This window comes from Agelaius phoeniceus, chromosome 17, assembly GCF_051311805.1.
Source record: "Agelaius phoeniceus isolate bAgePho1 chromosome 17, bAgePho1.hap1, whole genome shotgun sequence".
NCBI classification, from domain to species: domain Eukaryota; kingdom Metazoa; phylum Chordata; class Aves; order Passeriformes; family Icteridae; genus Agelaius; species Agelaius phoeniceus.
Genome location: NC_135281.1, coordinates 9,687,517 through 9,703,797, shown reverse-complemented (window position 1 = coordinate 9,703,797; position 16,281 = coordinate 9,687,517). Strand labels below are relative to the sequence as shown.

The 16,281-nt window shown below is 60.7% G+C and overlaps 1 protein-coding gene and 1 pseudogene across 1 annotated transcript; one reads left to right on the top strand and one right to left on the bottom strand.

The window, feature by feature from the left end:
• Window positions 1-2,412: 2,412 nt before the first annotated feature.
• Window positions 2,413-3,807, top strand: LOC129127829 (ammonium transporter Rh type B pseudogene; annotated as a pseudogene).
• A 5,246-nt stretch (window positions 3,808-9,053) lies between these two features.
• Window positions 9,054-16,201, bottom strand: C17H20orf204 (chromosome 17 C20orf204 homolog). Its single transcript, XM_077187539.1, is given in 7 exon segments — window positions 9,054-10,004; window positions 10,831-10,983; window positions 11,080-11,142; window positions 11,383-11,531; window positions 14,048-14,511; window positions 14,513-14,835; window positions 16,142-16,201. Coding segments are annotated over 7 exon segments (1,368 nt in total). The 3' UTR covers window positions 9,054-9,848.
• Between the last annotated feature and the right edge of the window lie 80 nt (window positions 16,202-16,281).

The following is a 16,281-nucleotide window of genomic DNA, read 5'->3' as shown; positions in this document are numbered from 1 at the left end:
ATGTGAGGTGCTGTGGGTCACAGGGAATCCCAGATACCCAGAGACACATACCAAATCCCCAAGTGCTGCCAGAGCAAGATTTCCAAGTGGAAAAAGATTGTGTGTCCAAGGACATCCTGCAGACCCTGCAATTCCCTGTTGCCCACTGACTGAGCCGTGCCGCCCCCTCAAGCACCCCTCCCCAGGCACTGAGTCCCTGCACAGGAGCTTCCCCTGTGTCCCCAGCATCTCCTGACCTGGCAGAGCCCAGGGAGTGACCCCGACCTCCTGGTGCCCTGTGCCTCTGTCCCTTGCCAGAGATGATGGCCAGATCCAGGAGATCCAGGAGAGCATTTACATCCCCAGCTTTCCAAACTGCTCTTTGTCCTCTCCAGCAGATCTGGCAGTGCTGGGATGCTCCACAAGGATGCATCCCTCTGGCATCTTCCTCCTCCTTCTTGCAGGAGGCACTGAGCCATAACCTTGAAGCCTTCCAAGCACTGTGTTTCTTAAAAGTCCTGATCTATAGCTTTTCCTTTTAGCATTTGATTTAACCACACCTTTAAAAAGCTGCATACTAAAGCAGGAAGAGGAAGGCTGAGATGCTGTGGGGAGCAGGAGAGGAGCAAGAGGGCAGCACACACCTCTAGCCACCCTGAGAGGAGCCCAACCCCTGTTGACCCAGAGCCAAAGTGCTTCCTCAGCTCTGTAAGAGCAGCCCAGCTCCTCCATCACAGGAGCACAACCTGCTCCATGCATCTCTCTGGGTTTGTATCTCACCCACAGTCAACCAAAGAGGTTTCACTGTACCAGGCTGGCTCCTTGAGAATCCCCTTGGTGGGCTGGTGTGGTGTGCAAAGGGACACAGGTGAGGCGTTGGGGGCTGAAATCCCCTTACTTTGCCTTTTTTATACCAGCAGCCAGGGGAGGCTTTTCCTGCATCCCTTTGTCCTTCATGCCACTGCCTGGTGGAGCTGGGGGCTGGCAGCAGCCATGGGAGGTGGGTCAGGCTGTGCCCCTGTGCAGGCAGAGGCAGGAGCAATGGGAGCATCCTGCCTACTCACCCCATCCCATCCCATCCCATCCCATCCCATCCCATCCCATCCCATCCCATCCCATCCCACCCCATCCCATCCCATCCCCAGCCACCTCAGTGGCAGCAAAGATCCGAATGCCACCATGAAGACCCCAGCCCCACATTTCCTTGGGTGAGGGAACCCCATGGGAGCATCCACTGCCGTTAGCACCACCAGCCATGCGGTAGGGACATGTTAGGGGCAGACAAAGCATCCCAACTCCCATCCCAAAACCCCCAGAGCTCCCACCACCCCTCTTTGCTGTTGGCCATGGCTTGGGCGCAACACAGCCCCATCTCACCCGTCAAAGGCACTGCCTTCAAAGCACCACCTCCTCCTCTCTGTTGCCCCCATTTCCAGCATCTTTGGGTTGAAAAATGGCCGGGGAGGGTTTGGCAGAGGAGCCTCGTGCAGATTATTCAACAATTGTTTCCCATTTTGCGCCCTCGCCTGCCTCATCCTCCAGTAACAATGACGAAGAGCGGCGCGGAGCCAGCGCCCGCGGCAGGGGTGTTGAGATCAGGGACAGCACAAAAATATCTCCTCTCTGGAACAAATATTTACCAACCCTTCTGCCTTTTGTTCTTGTGGTTCTCATATATTTTTTTTTTTAATTTCTTTTTTTCCAGACATTCACTGGCAAAATGTCACACTAAGCAGCAACCCAGAAACTTCGGGGTAGCTGCTTGGCTGCTCTGGGCTTTGTTTTTCTCGCGCGCTAATTGTTAATGAATATCCAGCCATTTAAGCCAATGCAAACCTGTGAGAAAACGATCTTTGCAGCCCTGGCTTCGGAGCTTTATGGGGCTTTGCAAAATCCAAGTGGTGGATAAGGAAAACGTGCATCATCCCGCAGAATGGGGTGGTGGCGGTGCCAGAGCCAACCTGGAGTGGAACGTGGCAGAGCCAGAGCAGGAACTGGCATTGTCTGAGCTGCCAGCATCACTCCAGGGCTGCAGCAGGGAGGTCCCATTCCTGGATGGGGATAAGTTCAATGGGGATGAGTGCCGTGGTACCCTCATCCCTGGCCAGCTCCTCGCCAAACTCCTTCTCCCTCATCTACCCCACCACAGGATTTTCTTGTTTCCCTTCAAAATCATAATGCCTCTCATGTCCACTTTTATGGCGGCCAAACAAGAACATGTGGTTATTTTATGGGTGCTGTGTTTAAAGAAGGGAAGGGCAAACCCCTCCTCTTCTGGAACATAAACCTGGATCTTTGGTTAATAATTAACCATGGCCATAAAACCCTCGATGTAGGAGCAAGTGGAGCTCACCCCAGAAGCACTGCTGGGCTGTCACCTCACCCCAGTGCCCTGCTGACCACTGACCACCATCCCCTCCTGTCCGCTCCAGGATGGCTGTGCCACCCTCCACCTATCCCCGTCGCCTCCTGCCCCTCTTCCTGGGGCTTTTCCAGGGCGCCCTGCTCCTCTTCTTTGCCCTCCTCGTCACCTATGATGAGCCTTCGGCGCAGGTGGAGGATACCAGCTTGGTGGCCAACCAGGTCTACAGCACCTTCCCCTTCTTCCAGGACATCCAGGTGATGCTGGTGGTGGGGCTGGGACTCCTGCTGACCTTCCTGCCCCGCTACGGGTTCAGCGCCCTCACCCACAACTTCCTCCTGCTCAACTTCTCCGTGCAGTGGGCACTGGTGCTGCAGGGCCTGCTCCACCACTTCCACCATGGCCAGATCCACCTGGACCTCCACAAACTCCTCCTCTCTGAGTTCGCTGCTGTGACAGTGCTCATCTCCGTGGGGGCCATCCTGGGGAGGGCCAGCCCCTGCCAGCTGCTGGTCATGGCCACCTGTGAGATCCCCCTCTACCTGGCCAGCGAGTGGGTCATTGTCACCTGCCTGGGCGTTCTGGATGTGGGTGGCACCATCACCATCCATGTTTTCTCCTGCTATTTCGGCCTTGGCGTGTCCAAGGCTCTGTTCAGGGCAACACAGCAGCCACTGCACCCCAAGGAGACCCCAACAACCAGCTCTGACCTCATGTCCCTGGTGGGGATGCTCATCCTCTGGGTTTTCTGGCCCAGCTTTGTGGCTGTCCTGTGCCAGCCGGGTGATGCCCAGCACCGTGCCATCCTAAACACCCTGCTGGCCATGAATGCCAGTGCCATAACCACCGTGGTGGCCTCCAGCCTGCTGGACAGGGACGGCAAGCTCAGCCCCGGCCACCTGCAGAACGGCAGCCTGGCCGGCGGGGTGGCCATCGGCGTGGTGGCCGACATGGCCGTGCCCCCAGTGGCCGCCCTGGCCCTGGGCAGCCTCTCGGCCGTGCTGTGTGTCCTCGGCTTCAGGTTCCTCACCCCGCTCCTGGCGAGGAAACTCACACTCCACGACCAGTGCGGCATCCACAACCTCCACGGCTTGCCCGGCATCCTCGGCGCCGCAGCCAGCATCGTGGCCGTCCTGGTGGCGCACAAGGACGCCTCCGGGTCCCATCCCTCTCAGCTGTCCCCTGCTGGGGGCAATGCCAGCGAGGCGGTGGAGGGGCAGGGGGGGTCCCGCGGGGTGGGCGGGCAGGCGCTGTGCCAGGCAGCGGGGCTGGCGGTGGCCGTGGGTGCCTCGCTGCTGGCCGGGCTGCTCACCGGGAGCGCCCTCCGGCTGCCCTGCCTGGCCCGGCCGCCCGAGCGCCTCTGCTTCGATGATTTGCTGTATTTTAAAATCCACGATCAGGCTGAGAGCCCGGGGCCAGACAGCAGCGCTGAGGAAGGAGCCCTGGCTCTGAAGGAGCAGGTTTAGGCAGTGGCGTTCGTGCAGCAGCAGGGAGGGTCAGGGAATGTTACAGACAGGATCAGCAGGCGGGAGATGCTGCCTGCTCTCACTCCTGCCCCATGCCTGGAGCCAGCTGTGGAGGATGCCGGCACAGCTGGGTCAGCACCGTAGCACTGGTCACCTCTCTGTCCTCCCACCCTGCAGCTGCAGCCCCTCTCCCGTGTCCCAGTGGCTCCCAGCGCCCGTTCACTCCCGGCAGCAGCCAGAGAAACGACCTGCTCAGGGCGTCTCCCCAGGATGGTTAATAGCCCCCGAGGAGCCCAGACGGCCGCTCTGCAGGGCACTGGCCTCGGCTGTTTCACTCCCAGCGAGCGGCATCACCCTCAGTGCTCACCCCGACCCTCAGCTCCAGATTCCCCTGCCCACGCGGGCAGCACCTGGAGGAGGCTGCCAGCGCAGGCCACAGCTAAAGGAAAGGAACTCAGCATCCACTGCCCGGAACGTGGAACTGCAGCAGCAGGGAGATGGCCCCAAGCAAAGGACTTTACAGGGATCTGATAACCTGAGCTGGGCAATTCACCCTCCAGGAGAGTTTGCAAAGGGAAGCGCCAACCCTTTTGACAACTGGTGCAGCAGTGAGGATGCAGCCCAAGCCTCGGAGCCTTGGAGAGAGAGCCAGGATGCAGGAGGCACCCGCAGCCCGCAGCACCCTCATCCCACCCCGAAGCTGGAGCTGGGAAAGCTGCGCCAGCATCCCAGGAAGAGCAGCGGCCCCATCCCATCCCAGCACGGGCAGCGAGCCGCTTCCACCCTGCGGAGGACAAAGGCTGCGGTCCATGGCTGGCATGCGGCAAGCTGGGAGCGCGGGGCCGCATCCTGCCCGGGGAGCGAGGGCTGTGATTCACATCCCCCCCGCCGTGAATCACCGCTGCCCCTGCGCCCCCACCGATCCCGCTGCTGCCGAGACAATGCGGGCCATGCTCCCGAGGGGGTCGAGGCCACCGAGCCCCCCGGCGCTGGCTGCAGGACTGGGGGGCTGCCGGCGAGGTTGGGGGTCCCCATCCCTGAGCGGGTGGGAGAGGGGCTGGATCCCTTCCACCCGGTGCAGCCCCAGGCGGAGCCAACACCAAGAGGGAGAGAGGCTGGGGAATTCGCCCTCCAATAATCACAAACAGGCTTGGGGGGCCGGGCGTGTTTGGTTAATTGTTAGAATAAAATATTGCCGAGCTCTGACAAAGAAATCCTGCCCCGCAGCCCGGCGCGGCCGAACAATGGGCCCCGGCGCAGGATGCTGCGGGCTGAGCAGTGGGGCCAGGGGCCTTGGGGGCGGGAGGCAGCTCGGTTCCCCCTTCCCCAAACGAGCCCCAGAAGCCCCTCATCTCCTTGGCAGCTCGGTGTGGATGTGCCCCATGACAGCGTGGAGCCATCGCAGCGGGGACCAGCCCTGCCCATCAGTGCCTGGATCCCGCTGGGCGCCGAGAGCCGCCGGGACCGGGGAGCCGCGATCCCACCGGGGCCGAATGGGCAGCACCAGCCCCTGTGAGAGCCCTCGCGTGAGAGCCCGGCAGGCCAGGCCCCGTGAGAGCCCTCCCGTGAGAGTCCCACAGGCCAGCCCCTGTGAGAGCCCTCCCGTGAGAGCCCGGCAGGCCAGGCCCCGTGCGAGCCCTCCCGTGAGAGCCCCGCAGGCCAGGCCCTGCATCGAGGCCTGCCCGGTCCGATGGCAGCTCCAGCACCGGGAGAGGGACACGGGGTCAGCGGCACCGGGGCTCAGACATCCTGTGGGGAAGGTGGAGGGGAGCCACATGCACAGGCATTTACACACCTGTAATCACACACACGTGTGTGCACAGCCCTGCACTCACAACAGCCCAGGCCTGTGCCCAGACACACGGGCACACACACGTGCACACACACACGTGAACACACCTGCATGCGATGCACAGACACACACATCTGTGCACACACACATGTACACATACATATGTGCACACACATATGTGCCCACACATCTGTGCACACACACACATGTACACACCTGCATCATGTGATGCACAGACACACATGTACACACACATCTGTGCACACACACATGCACACACACAGTGTACACACCTGCATGTAATGCATGGACACATGCACACACACATCTGTGCACACACACCCAGCACCCACTCACATCCACATGCAGGCACAGCCCCGAGGCTGTGAACCTCTTGCTGTCGGGGACAGTGGAGCAGCAGCCGCTTTCCAGCATCTCCCGGCCCTTCCCGGCGAGGATGAGGACGCAGGCTCCCGCTGAGCAGCCCGCGGCAGCCAGCGGGGGAGCGAGCAGAGCAGCGAGGGCGCAGGGAGGGGAGCACACCCGGAGCCGGGGCTGGGCACACCCCGCCTCCCGGCTGGCATGTCCTGGCACGGGCACCCCGGCACGCCGCGGCACAATCTGGTCGGCAGATGCTCCAAAAACCAGCAAGAGGCCCAAGAAATGATGGGGGGGTCAGCGCTTTCCCACTGCCCACAGGGGCTTAGGCACCCGGTGACCCACGGCCAGGACCCACCTGGGTCATGGCACAGCTCCATCAGCCTGGCCATCCCTCCTCCCTGGGACCCGCTGTGCTGTTCTGCCTCTGGGTGTGCTGCCCAGAGCTCCCTGCTCCTCCAAACCAGTCTCTCTCCAAAGGATGGAGCAGTCAGATATTTTGCAGAGCCTCCAGCGTTTATCACACTGTAAATCTGGGCTTTCAGCAGCTTCACGAAGCTGCAGGGAGATGGGAGAGAACAAAACGCTGCTCTGCTCCATCAGACACAGCCTGCGTGTGCCAGGGCTGCCAGGGGCGGGGCCCCCAGCCCTGCTGCAGAGGGAGTGAGCATTGAAGCAGAGGGTTTATGTGGGCAAGGGTCCCCTGGAGCCAAGAGGAGCTGCTGGCACCCCAAGACGGCGATGGCTCAGGGACAGCTGCGTTTTGGGGGACAGTGGTGGTGAGGAGGGCTGAAATGTGCCTCTGTGGAACCACAGCAGCCCCTGTCCCCCAGGCATGGTCCCCCAGTGTGGCAAAGCTGCCCACGCACAGTTCCTGGGCACAGCACCCCGGTGTGGACCCAGAGCACAGCAGCTGGGCTCTGCCCCCCTGTATGGGCCCCAGGCATGGTGCCCACTCTGGTCCCCCAGAGCGGTGCCCCCCTCACTGGGTTCTGCTGCTGCCTCTGAGCTTAGCCCCGAGCCAGGTTGGGATGCAGCCCAGTGGTCCTGGCAAGGAGCACCAGCCCCCATCCTCGCCCCCATCCCTGTCCCTGCAGCCACTCCACCAACCCCCAGCCCCCAGGGGACCCTGCTGTGATTGCAAAACAAGCGGGGAGGGGAGGAAGCCGGGGCTGTGCTGCTCGCACAGCGCTCGGATGCAGCTGGCAAAGCGAGCCGGGCACAGGGCACGAGGTGGGGCTGTGGGCACGGCCAGGAGCCCCCAGCCCCTGCGTGCCCTCGGCTCCAGCACCCTGTGCAGCCCCTGCCACGTCCCTGCAGGGCCTGCACGAGGGCACACAGGGACCCCGGGCGAGGCAGGGGCTGGCTGGGCCCTGAGCTGCTGCCGCCGAGTGCCTGGCACAGCACAGGGCGACTGGGGGGCCGTGGCAGCGGCTGGAGCCACATCAGAGCAGCCCCCCTGGAGCAGATGGGAGCACACAGAGCTGCCCTCGAAGGAAATGTGCTCACTCCCATGTGCTGCACACTTGGGTTCGCTTCGCTGCTATTTTTATTTGACTTTTCAGGGCCTGTTTCCTTTTTCCGGCTGTTTTTGCTGTGATTCCACCATCACAACGACCTCGTTTTTCCCCCTCCCTCCCTGTTGCTTCTTCCTTCACTCTTTCCTTCCTTTCCATGCACTCATTCCCACTGCCACACCAGGCTCCCAGCAGCAGCTGCCTGTGAGGGAAGGGTAGTAAAGGGAGGTGGTTTTTGCTCTGGTTTATCTGGGAAGGTGCTGACAGGTCACTGAAGGGGGGACTTTGCTCCAGCCTTGATAAAGAGAAAGGTTGGGAGTCACCCTGTCCCAAGCCACCGTCCCCATCCTGTTGGTGCCTGAGCTATCAGGTCCTGACGTGGCCCCCAGCCTCATCCATGGGATATCAAGTGTCAGTAGGGCTATTTTGGGATGCTTGTGGTTTGTGGAGGGACCCTCGTTGGGATAAGGGAGGAAGAATAAGAAAAAAAACCCTAGGAACTGAACCAGTGCAAAAGCTCCAGTGGGGGCAGCAGAAAGGGCAGTGCTGGCTCCCGAGGAGGAGGAGGATGGAGCTGAGAGGAAGGAGCCCAGGCATTGTGGGGCCAGCTGGGGAGGAGCATGGCTCCAGGAGGGCTCTGGCACTGGGATGAGCTGAGCTGTGGCTCCCTGGCCGGCCCCTGGTGCCAGCCTGCCCCGTGCCAGGGACACAGCATCTTCCAGGGACCCCACAAGAGCAGCATTGCCAGGCTGCACCCCCTGCTCTGACCCCCAGCCAGGGTCCCTGTCCTGCCCCATTGAATCCACGAGTCCTGCCTGCACCCTGCTGCACCCAGGGACTCTGCTGTGCCGAGGGCAGGGAGGGCTCTCCCCCACCCAGCCCTGGTCATGAAGCCCTTCCAGCTCCTCCCAGCCCAATTCCCAGGGGGAATTGCAGGGTGTGGGCAAGGACCCCTGAGCACCCCTTGCCTTTCCCTCCCTGAATCCCCCCTTCCTAGTTTGAACCCCCAGAAACCCCCAGAGAGAGCCGCCCCCACCTCCTCCAGAGCATGTGGGGTACCCCCCCCCCTCCCTGCAGCGCTCAGTGCCCCCCTGGGCACGGCCCTGCCCGGCCCGGGGTCGGTGGCCGAGCTCGGGGGGGACGAGGGCCGGCGATGCTGGAGTGGCCATGGGAAGAGCCGGCGTGGGCAGCGCCCGGCTCCGCTCAGCACACGCAGCCCGCTGCTGCCATCTCGTGTCCTGCTCAGCCCCTCGGGGCTGGGACAGCAGCACACGGCCGGAGACGGGCTGGGGAAACTGAGGCACGGGCACGCTGGGGTGGGGGAACTGAGGCAGACCCTCCCGGCTGTTGCTCCAGGGGAAACGTCCTTCCAAAAAAGCAGCTCCTGGTTTCCATCTCCCCACCCCAGGGATGCAGAGAGAGTGAGCAGAGGCAGGATGCCACTGTGCCCTCCACTGCCGTGGGCTTCTGCCTGGGCTTCCATGGCCAGAGCCAGCACTGTGCCGGCTCCATCCACAGCACAAGAGCCCCTGGATCACCAGATAAAGCACCCAAAGTACTTCCAGGGAAGGAGAGGTTTTATTTCTGGCTTCCCAGAGGCTGTTTGCTACCCAACAAAGCAGTGGAGGCCACAGGCAGGGTGCTGGCAGAGCACAGTGACAAGGGAGGATGCCCTTCACCTCACCCCAGCCCAACCCCACCATCCCTCCCTGCTGGGGCACCCACAGTGCCAAGCACACCCCGGTCCCTCCACAGTGCTGCCTGTCACTGAGGCTGAGCCTTGCCCTCAAGCCCCCACACTGCCTGGCAGTTTTGGATATCAGAACCCCCCAGGCTTCCCCAGGGATGCACCTTTACCTCCCTGTCCACTGAGGGTGCCCGGCTGCTCTGCACATCCCGGCAGTGCCTCAGGGACACCTGTCCCCATGCACAGCCCTGGTAACCTCAGAGCCTTGCAGATCACTGTGGCCTCACCTGCAGCAGAGCCCCCAGAGCAGAGCCATGGCCCCACATGTCCTCTTTCTGCCCCAAAACACACCCATTGTCCTCAAGAGAGCAGCAGGTGCTGCAGGGCCGGGAGCAACTAAGAATCCACACCTCACCTTCTCCTTTTGGTTCTTTCCCTTCTTCTTCCCAGTGTTTCTGGTGCTCCAGGTGTCTGCCACAGCCATCCCACAGCAAACCAACCTGCCAGCCCCAGCCAGGAGTGGTGGATCGGGTGCCTGGGCACGGCTTGGAGCAGGAGGATGAATCCAGCCCTCAGGGCTGAGTCTGTCCCAGCTTCCCAAGCGAGCCGCAGGCAGCCCCGGGGCTGGGGCAGCGCATCCATCCCCCGGCGGGCGCCCAGGGCGTCCCTACGAGTCCCAGGAGGTCTGGCGGGGAGCGTGCAGGGCGTTGAGCTTCTCCCAGCAGGTCGCCAGCCTCTCCGCCTTCCTGCCGATGTCCCGCAGCCGCTGCTGCCTCCTGCGGGCCGGCTGCCGCCGCGGGGCCGGGGCCGTGTGCGCCGCGCTCTGTGGTCCGTGCGCCCGGGGAGGGGACAGAAACCCCCCCACATCACAGAGACATTAGTCAGGGGACAAAAGGCACCACACACACGGCTGAGGTGGCCAAACTGCCTATGGCCATGGCAAGGACACGGTCTCAGGTCCCCAAGATCCCCCCAAAGGTGGCTGTCCCTGCCTGAGCTGGCAGCGTGCACCCCACAGCACACCCATGGACACCAGAGCAGATCTCCAGAGCAGCAGCAGCTCCATCCCACACCAGCAGAACCCAGGCAGGGAGGACAGTCCCAGCCCTGTGCCAGGTCAGGCAGAGCTGGGAGCTGGCATCCACTGCCCTTGGTTTTCCCTGCTGGCTGATGAACTGCTGGTGCTGCCATAGGGATCCCCTGGATGGAGATTCCCCAGCAGAGCCTTGGAGATGCCAGAGGAACCCAGATCAGCCCTTAGGGGAGAAATGCCAATTCTTGCCTATGAGCACTCAGGAGCAAGAGCAGGACAGGGTGGATGCACCCACAGGGTGAGCATCCCACCAGGACAAGGCCCTGTGTTCCCCTCAGCCGTGGCATCGTGGCACATGTGGAAAAACCCACTTGGGAGCCAGTGGTAAAACCCCACCAGCCTGGCACACACTGCCACAACTGAACCTCCCTCCCTTGGTTATTCTGAAGCTCCCAGGGATGAATGTGCCATCAGCTTTCCCCAGCTCCCAGAGCGAAGCAGGCAGAGCCTGGAGACTCCTCATGGGCAGCCAGGAGAGCACAAACAAGGCAAGCTCTGCCCACAGCCCTGGGAACTGGGAGCCACTGACATGGCTGGGAAGTAGAGGGCTTCCTACCTTGCTGATTTTCCTGCAGTTCTCCCGGAGCACAGTGTTGGTGTTCCTGGCCACCCTCCAGACCGCCAGCTCCTGGGGGCCCTGCAGGGTGCCGGCCCCCACCTCCCGCAGGGACATGCTGATGTTGTAGATGGACAGCAGGATCTTGTGGTCCTGCAGAGGAGAAGCACAGGGCAGGGAGGGAGGCTCCGTGGCTCCCTGGGGGCTCAGCCCACGCCATGCCCCAGCCCCGGGTCCCTCCGTGCTCACCTTGTCTGAACGACAAGCAGGCCCAGCCCTCCCGCTCCTGTACACTGACCCAGTCAGGTTCCTCTGCAGAAACAAAGCAAAAACATCCAGCAGCTCTCAGGATCAGTGCCTCCCACTTGGAGCAAGGATCCCCCATTTTATCACAACCACAATCCCCCATTTAAACAACAAATCCCAACCCTGCTGGCAAAGCAGCCAGCTCCACATTAAGGTTCCCTCCCACGTCCCTCCTCAGGGCTGCATCCAGCCCAGCAGCTTCCCCGGGCCAGGGCTGGCCCCGGGCAGAGCCCTGCCTTGGCTCACCAGGTTCTGGAGCTCATGGAAGATGACTGCACGGTACTGCCGCAGGATCTTGGCAATGCTGCACCTCCTGCCTCTGCTCAGCACGGCCACCAGCAGGAGCAGCAGAACAGCACAGGACAGCACCCGGGGGAAAATCTGACAGGGAAGGGCTCACAGTCAGCTGGGGATTAAGGGATGTCCTGGGCTCTGCCTTCAACCCTTGGCAGAATCTCTATAGGACCTGTACCTGAAGATGCAACATGTGATGGAGGAGCCTCAACTGTCTCCTCTCCCAAAGAACATCCTCCCTGATGAGCCATCTCCCCTTGGGGCAAAGCCCTTGGGAAACAGCTCCAGCCTGAGCCCAGCCCAGCAGCGCTGCCCATGGCACACACAGAGCTCTCTCTGATGCCAGCAGGTGGGTTCTTGGCACAGAGCTATGCCAGGGGCCTGTGTCAGTCTGTGGGGCTCACCCCTGAGCTCTCTGCCCCAACATGGTTCCACTAGATCCCCACCTCGTGCCATTTCAAGGCCAGAGAACCTCGAGTGCCAAAACCCAAGGGGAGCAGAGAGGGAGGTGCTGGGCTCCTTGGAGAGGAGCTGGAGGCAGGAGCTGCCTGCTCCCCACCAGCAACATCCACAGCTCAGCTCAAACTGATCCAAACACCTCAAAGGGATGCTCCCACACCTCTGTAATACAGCATTTTTCCAGCTTCCCTGCAGCTCAGGCTCATCCCAGGCTTGGGGGCCCTCACCACAAGCAGCACAAGCATCTGCTCTCACCAGCACATCCCAGCTGCTGCTGAGCTCCTGGCTCCAAACCTCCAACAGCCCCAGGCTGGCCCCTGCAGAGCGGGGAACCCCAAGGGCTGACACCTGAGCTGGCAGAGGGGCACAGGGAGGGGTGGATGGACCCTCCAAGGCAGGGATGAATCCCACAGCTTTGAAGAAAAGCCAGCACAAGCTCAAGTGACCAGGACTGGGGATATTTGAGCAGCCCAGCAGCAGCAGAGTGAGGATGGGGAGCTCAAAGTTTGTTCCAGGAAAGGAACCCAACAGCTCAACACATCTCCACATTCTGAGCGAGGGCACAGCCCTGGGGCCCCAGCCTGGCATTTCTGTCATTTTGCATTTTCAGGAAAAGTCCCCCCCAAACACAACCCCCTCCCAAACAACCTCATGCTGCAGGTGTCAGGTCTGGGCAGGCAGAAAGCAGCTCAGCTCCTTCCAACTATGCAACCCCTGTGCTGCAGCCAAAGCGAGGGGGAAGGGGCCACAGCTCTGCCTGCAGCTCTGCCTGCTGCTCCCCACCTCAGCTCAGGGGTCACTGCCTTCCCCAGCACCTCTGCACTTGCTCTTCTGCTCCAAGAAACCATAAGTATTGCCCTCACTGAATTCCAAGCCCAGGCACACTCCATCTGTCCTCTTTGACGAGAACCTGGGGGGTTTTGTTTGTAAAATCCACACCTGCTCTGTGTTCCCTACTCAATCCTGGGCTAGACCTGGTTCCAAAAGGGTGAGGAAACCTTTTCCCATCCTCTTGCAGCTCAGTGGGAGTGATGGAGGCTTAACATGTGGCAAAATTCAACACAGCACAGTTCTGGACACATAGACACAACCATCACCTTGGAGCACGTGCAAAGAGAGGAGCAAACCCAGGTGTAACCTGTAGAAATCCCACTGGGCTCTTCAGCATCCCTAATCACCACAGACCTTCCAGCAGAGCTGTGCTGAGCTCTACCTGGGAGCTGGGAAGGGCAGGGAAAAATCCTCCTTGTGCTGCTGGCTTTGCTCCCTGCAAACCACTGAGAGATCTTGCCCCAGAGGTGATTAAGCAGAGAGCTGAGGGTATAATCAAAGGAGAGCACTGCTCCCATGAGGACACCCTGACCAAAGTCTAAGGGTTGCTCTCCAGAGGTCTCCTCTGCCAGGAAGGCAAGGCTGTGCAATTTTGCCAAGAAAATGGGAATTACTTCCCTGAAGTGGTGCATTAAACAACTGGGACCAAGTTTTAGGAGAAAGCACACCATTTCCAGCATTCCAACCCAGCCAAGGCTGGGCTCAGTGCTCAGCCCAGAAGGAAGTGCAGAGTAGTCCAGGGAACAGCCAGGGCAGGAGGTCAGCAGGTGCTGTAGGTGCTTCCCCCCACCATGGAAAGCAGGAAAGCAGCAGTGACAAGAGAGGGATGCAGGGAGACTGAGGTGGCAAATCCTGCTCCCTTCAGGATGGAGGAGACCAAGTTCAGCAGCTGATTTAGGGTTATTCCTTCTGCCTTCACCCCCATCCCACAGCAGCAAGCTACAGGCAGGTGGCACATCCTTTCCTAGGGGAGAGCTGGCAGTGAAGGAGCAGCCTTGGGAAGCACGGGTGCAGGACAGGCACAGCTAATCTCATCCTCACTCTAATCCTCCAGCAAATACAAAGAGATAAGGGGAATCACCATTGTTGATAGAGCAGCTCCTGCTGGCACTCCTGCCAGTCCCAGCCAGCAAAGCAGCAAGGGGCAATTCCTGCTGCCAGCCTGGGAATCCCACCAGGTCCTTCCAGCCAGCCAGACTCTGTCCCCGGGTGCCTCCTACCCAAAGGGACTCTGTCACCTCCGAGAGCCCCAAGGCAGGGATAGACCCTCTGTTCTCTTCCTCAGGACCAGCCAGATCCAACCCCATCCAAACGAGGTCTCAGCCTCATCCCAGACCCAGCAGCCTGATCCCAGCTGGACCAGCTTCCCCGGCCAGACCCCAGCCCCAGCTCAGATCCTTAGAGGGGTCGCGATGGAACAAAGTCCCATTTGGACCCAGCCCAGCCCCATTCCAACTGCTCCAAGCCCTTTCCCAAGTGCTCTGGCCCGATCCCGACCAGTGCGAGCCCCTCTCCCGGTGGATCCAAGCCTCATTCCCGGAGAAGCAGTCACCTCCCGACAGGTCCCAAGCCCCACCGCGGGTGCTGCGAGTCCCACTCCGGCCGAGCCGACCCCATCCCGGCAGCGCGGCGGGCTCCGGTCCGTCAGAGGCTCCAGGGAGGGGTGTCCGGAGAAGAGGAAGGGGGTGCCGGGGACAAGGGGGGGTGTCCCGGGGACAAGGGGGTGTCCCGGCGCACTCACCATGGAGCCCCGCGGGCGCGGCGGTCCCGGGGAGCCCGGTCCGGCCCCGTCCCGCTGCGCCGGGGCCCGCGGTTTGAACTTGGCTCCACGGTGGGAGGGGAGGGGACGGGCCCGGCCGCCGCGGGGGGGACGGGACACGGCACCGCCGCCGGCCCAGCCCCGGCCCCGCGGGGAGCCCGCCCGGCCCCCCCGGCCGCAGGAGCAGCGGCGGTGCCCGGGGTGCGAGAGGGTCCCTCTGGGCCGGAGGGGCCGGCAGGGCAGGAGCCCCTGCTCGCAGCCACCCGGGGATTCCAACCCACGCGTGTCCCCAGCCCGGAGCTGCACGCTCTGCTGCAAACCCCCGCGGTTTCGATTTCTGTTGGCGTGGGGCGATTCTTTCACTCTGCGTTCACAGACCGCAGTGGGTGAACACTGACAATGGCACAAGGTGACTGTCCAGGGTGAGACCCCCAAAATATCAACGCGAGGAGTGTCCTCGTGCTTCCCACCAAAGCCCTCTCCTCCTTCCCCTCCGCATTTTGTACCTCACCCCCAGCCCAGGCACAGAAATTGCCCTGACTCAATTTGTATCAATTTTGGGACAAACCGAACTGACTGCAACAAGGCTCCGCTGAGGAGCTGAATGTGGGTGATTGAGTAAGAAATAGAACAAATGGTGAATAATCCAGCTCTGCTCAGCTTGGTGAGAACGTCCCTCCCCAGGAAGTGGGACCCACAGCACGCTGCAGCATTCCACTGGGACAGGACCCATATAACTTCTTTATTGAGCTCTATATATAGCGAAAATTCATGGGTGCCATAATCCATTTAAAAACCACCAGGGCATCTACAAACATTAAAAGGCTCTAAGATTGATGGCCCCTTTTAAGTAAGAAAAAATAATCTCCAAGCTAAGGAATGTAGCCCAAAGGAAAGCTGCAGGTACCAGGAGCAGGTGGCCAAAGGAGCCTGATGTTGTGAGAAGGTGGCACAGTGTCCAGCAAAGGGCCCCGTCCTTGGGGCTTCCACATCCCAAAAATTCCTTGCAAGATGAGATAGTGCCACCTAAGCAAGGGGCAGGGGTAGCATGAGGATCCCATCAGTGGTTCCACCTGTGTTACCTGGCTCAAGGGAAATGCTCCCAAAATAGGTCAGCAATCTCCCCAGCAGGAAAAGCCACACCACTGCAATTCCCACTTCCCCTTCCCATCCCAATTCTGCAGCACCAACTGGGCAGAGGGACTTATGCACCACAAGCAGCCAGCTTACCCCAGCACATCACTACACCAGGAATCAGAATGCCACATTCCTTGCCCAGAAAAGCAGGATATAGCCCCCATGGGAGCACAGGAGGCTGAAAGACATCACACATTGAAAACTACTTTTCAAGTTGTTTTCATCCTGCACTTTCTGCCTCAGTCTTGAATTCTTGTCCAGCCAGGTTCCCTTGCCATGTCTACCCTCTCCTTTGAACATCATCTCCATTCCCCTTCCCAAACTCTTCCACTCTCTTCCAGCAATGGCACAAAATCCCTAAGCAAGAGCCTCTCAACTCCCAGTGCCTCTCACTCACCTTTGGGAAATGACAATTCCATGGGACATCCGTGGAATGTCTACACCCTTTCATCAGCTATTCCAGAGAATGCACATGAGTTTCCATTATGAACCCAAAGAAACAAAGACTTTTGCTTCCAGACCAACCTGGAAGCAAAAGCCTTTCTGCTCCAGGGTTAAAAGATCCGTTTTTGGCTTCTCATCCATTTTGGCAAGAGGCTGTAGCCCAGCTTGGTGCAGCCAGCACTGGCAGGCAACTTCCCAGAGTGCTGGGAGCCTGATAAGTC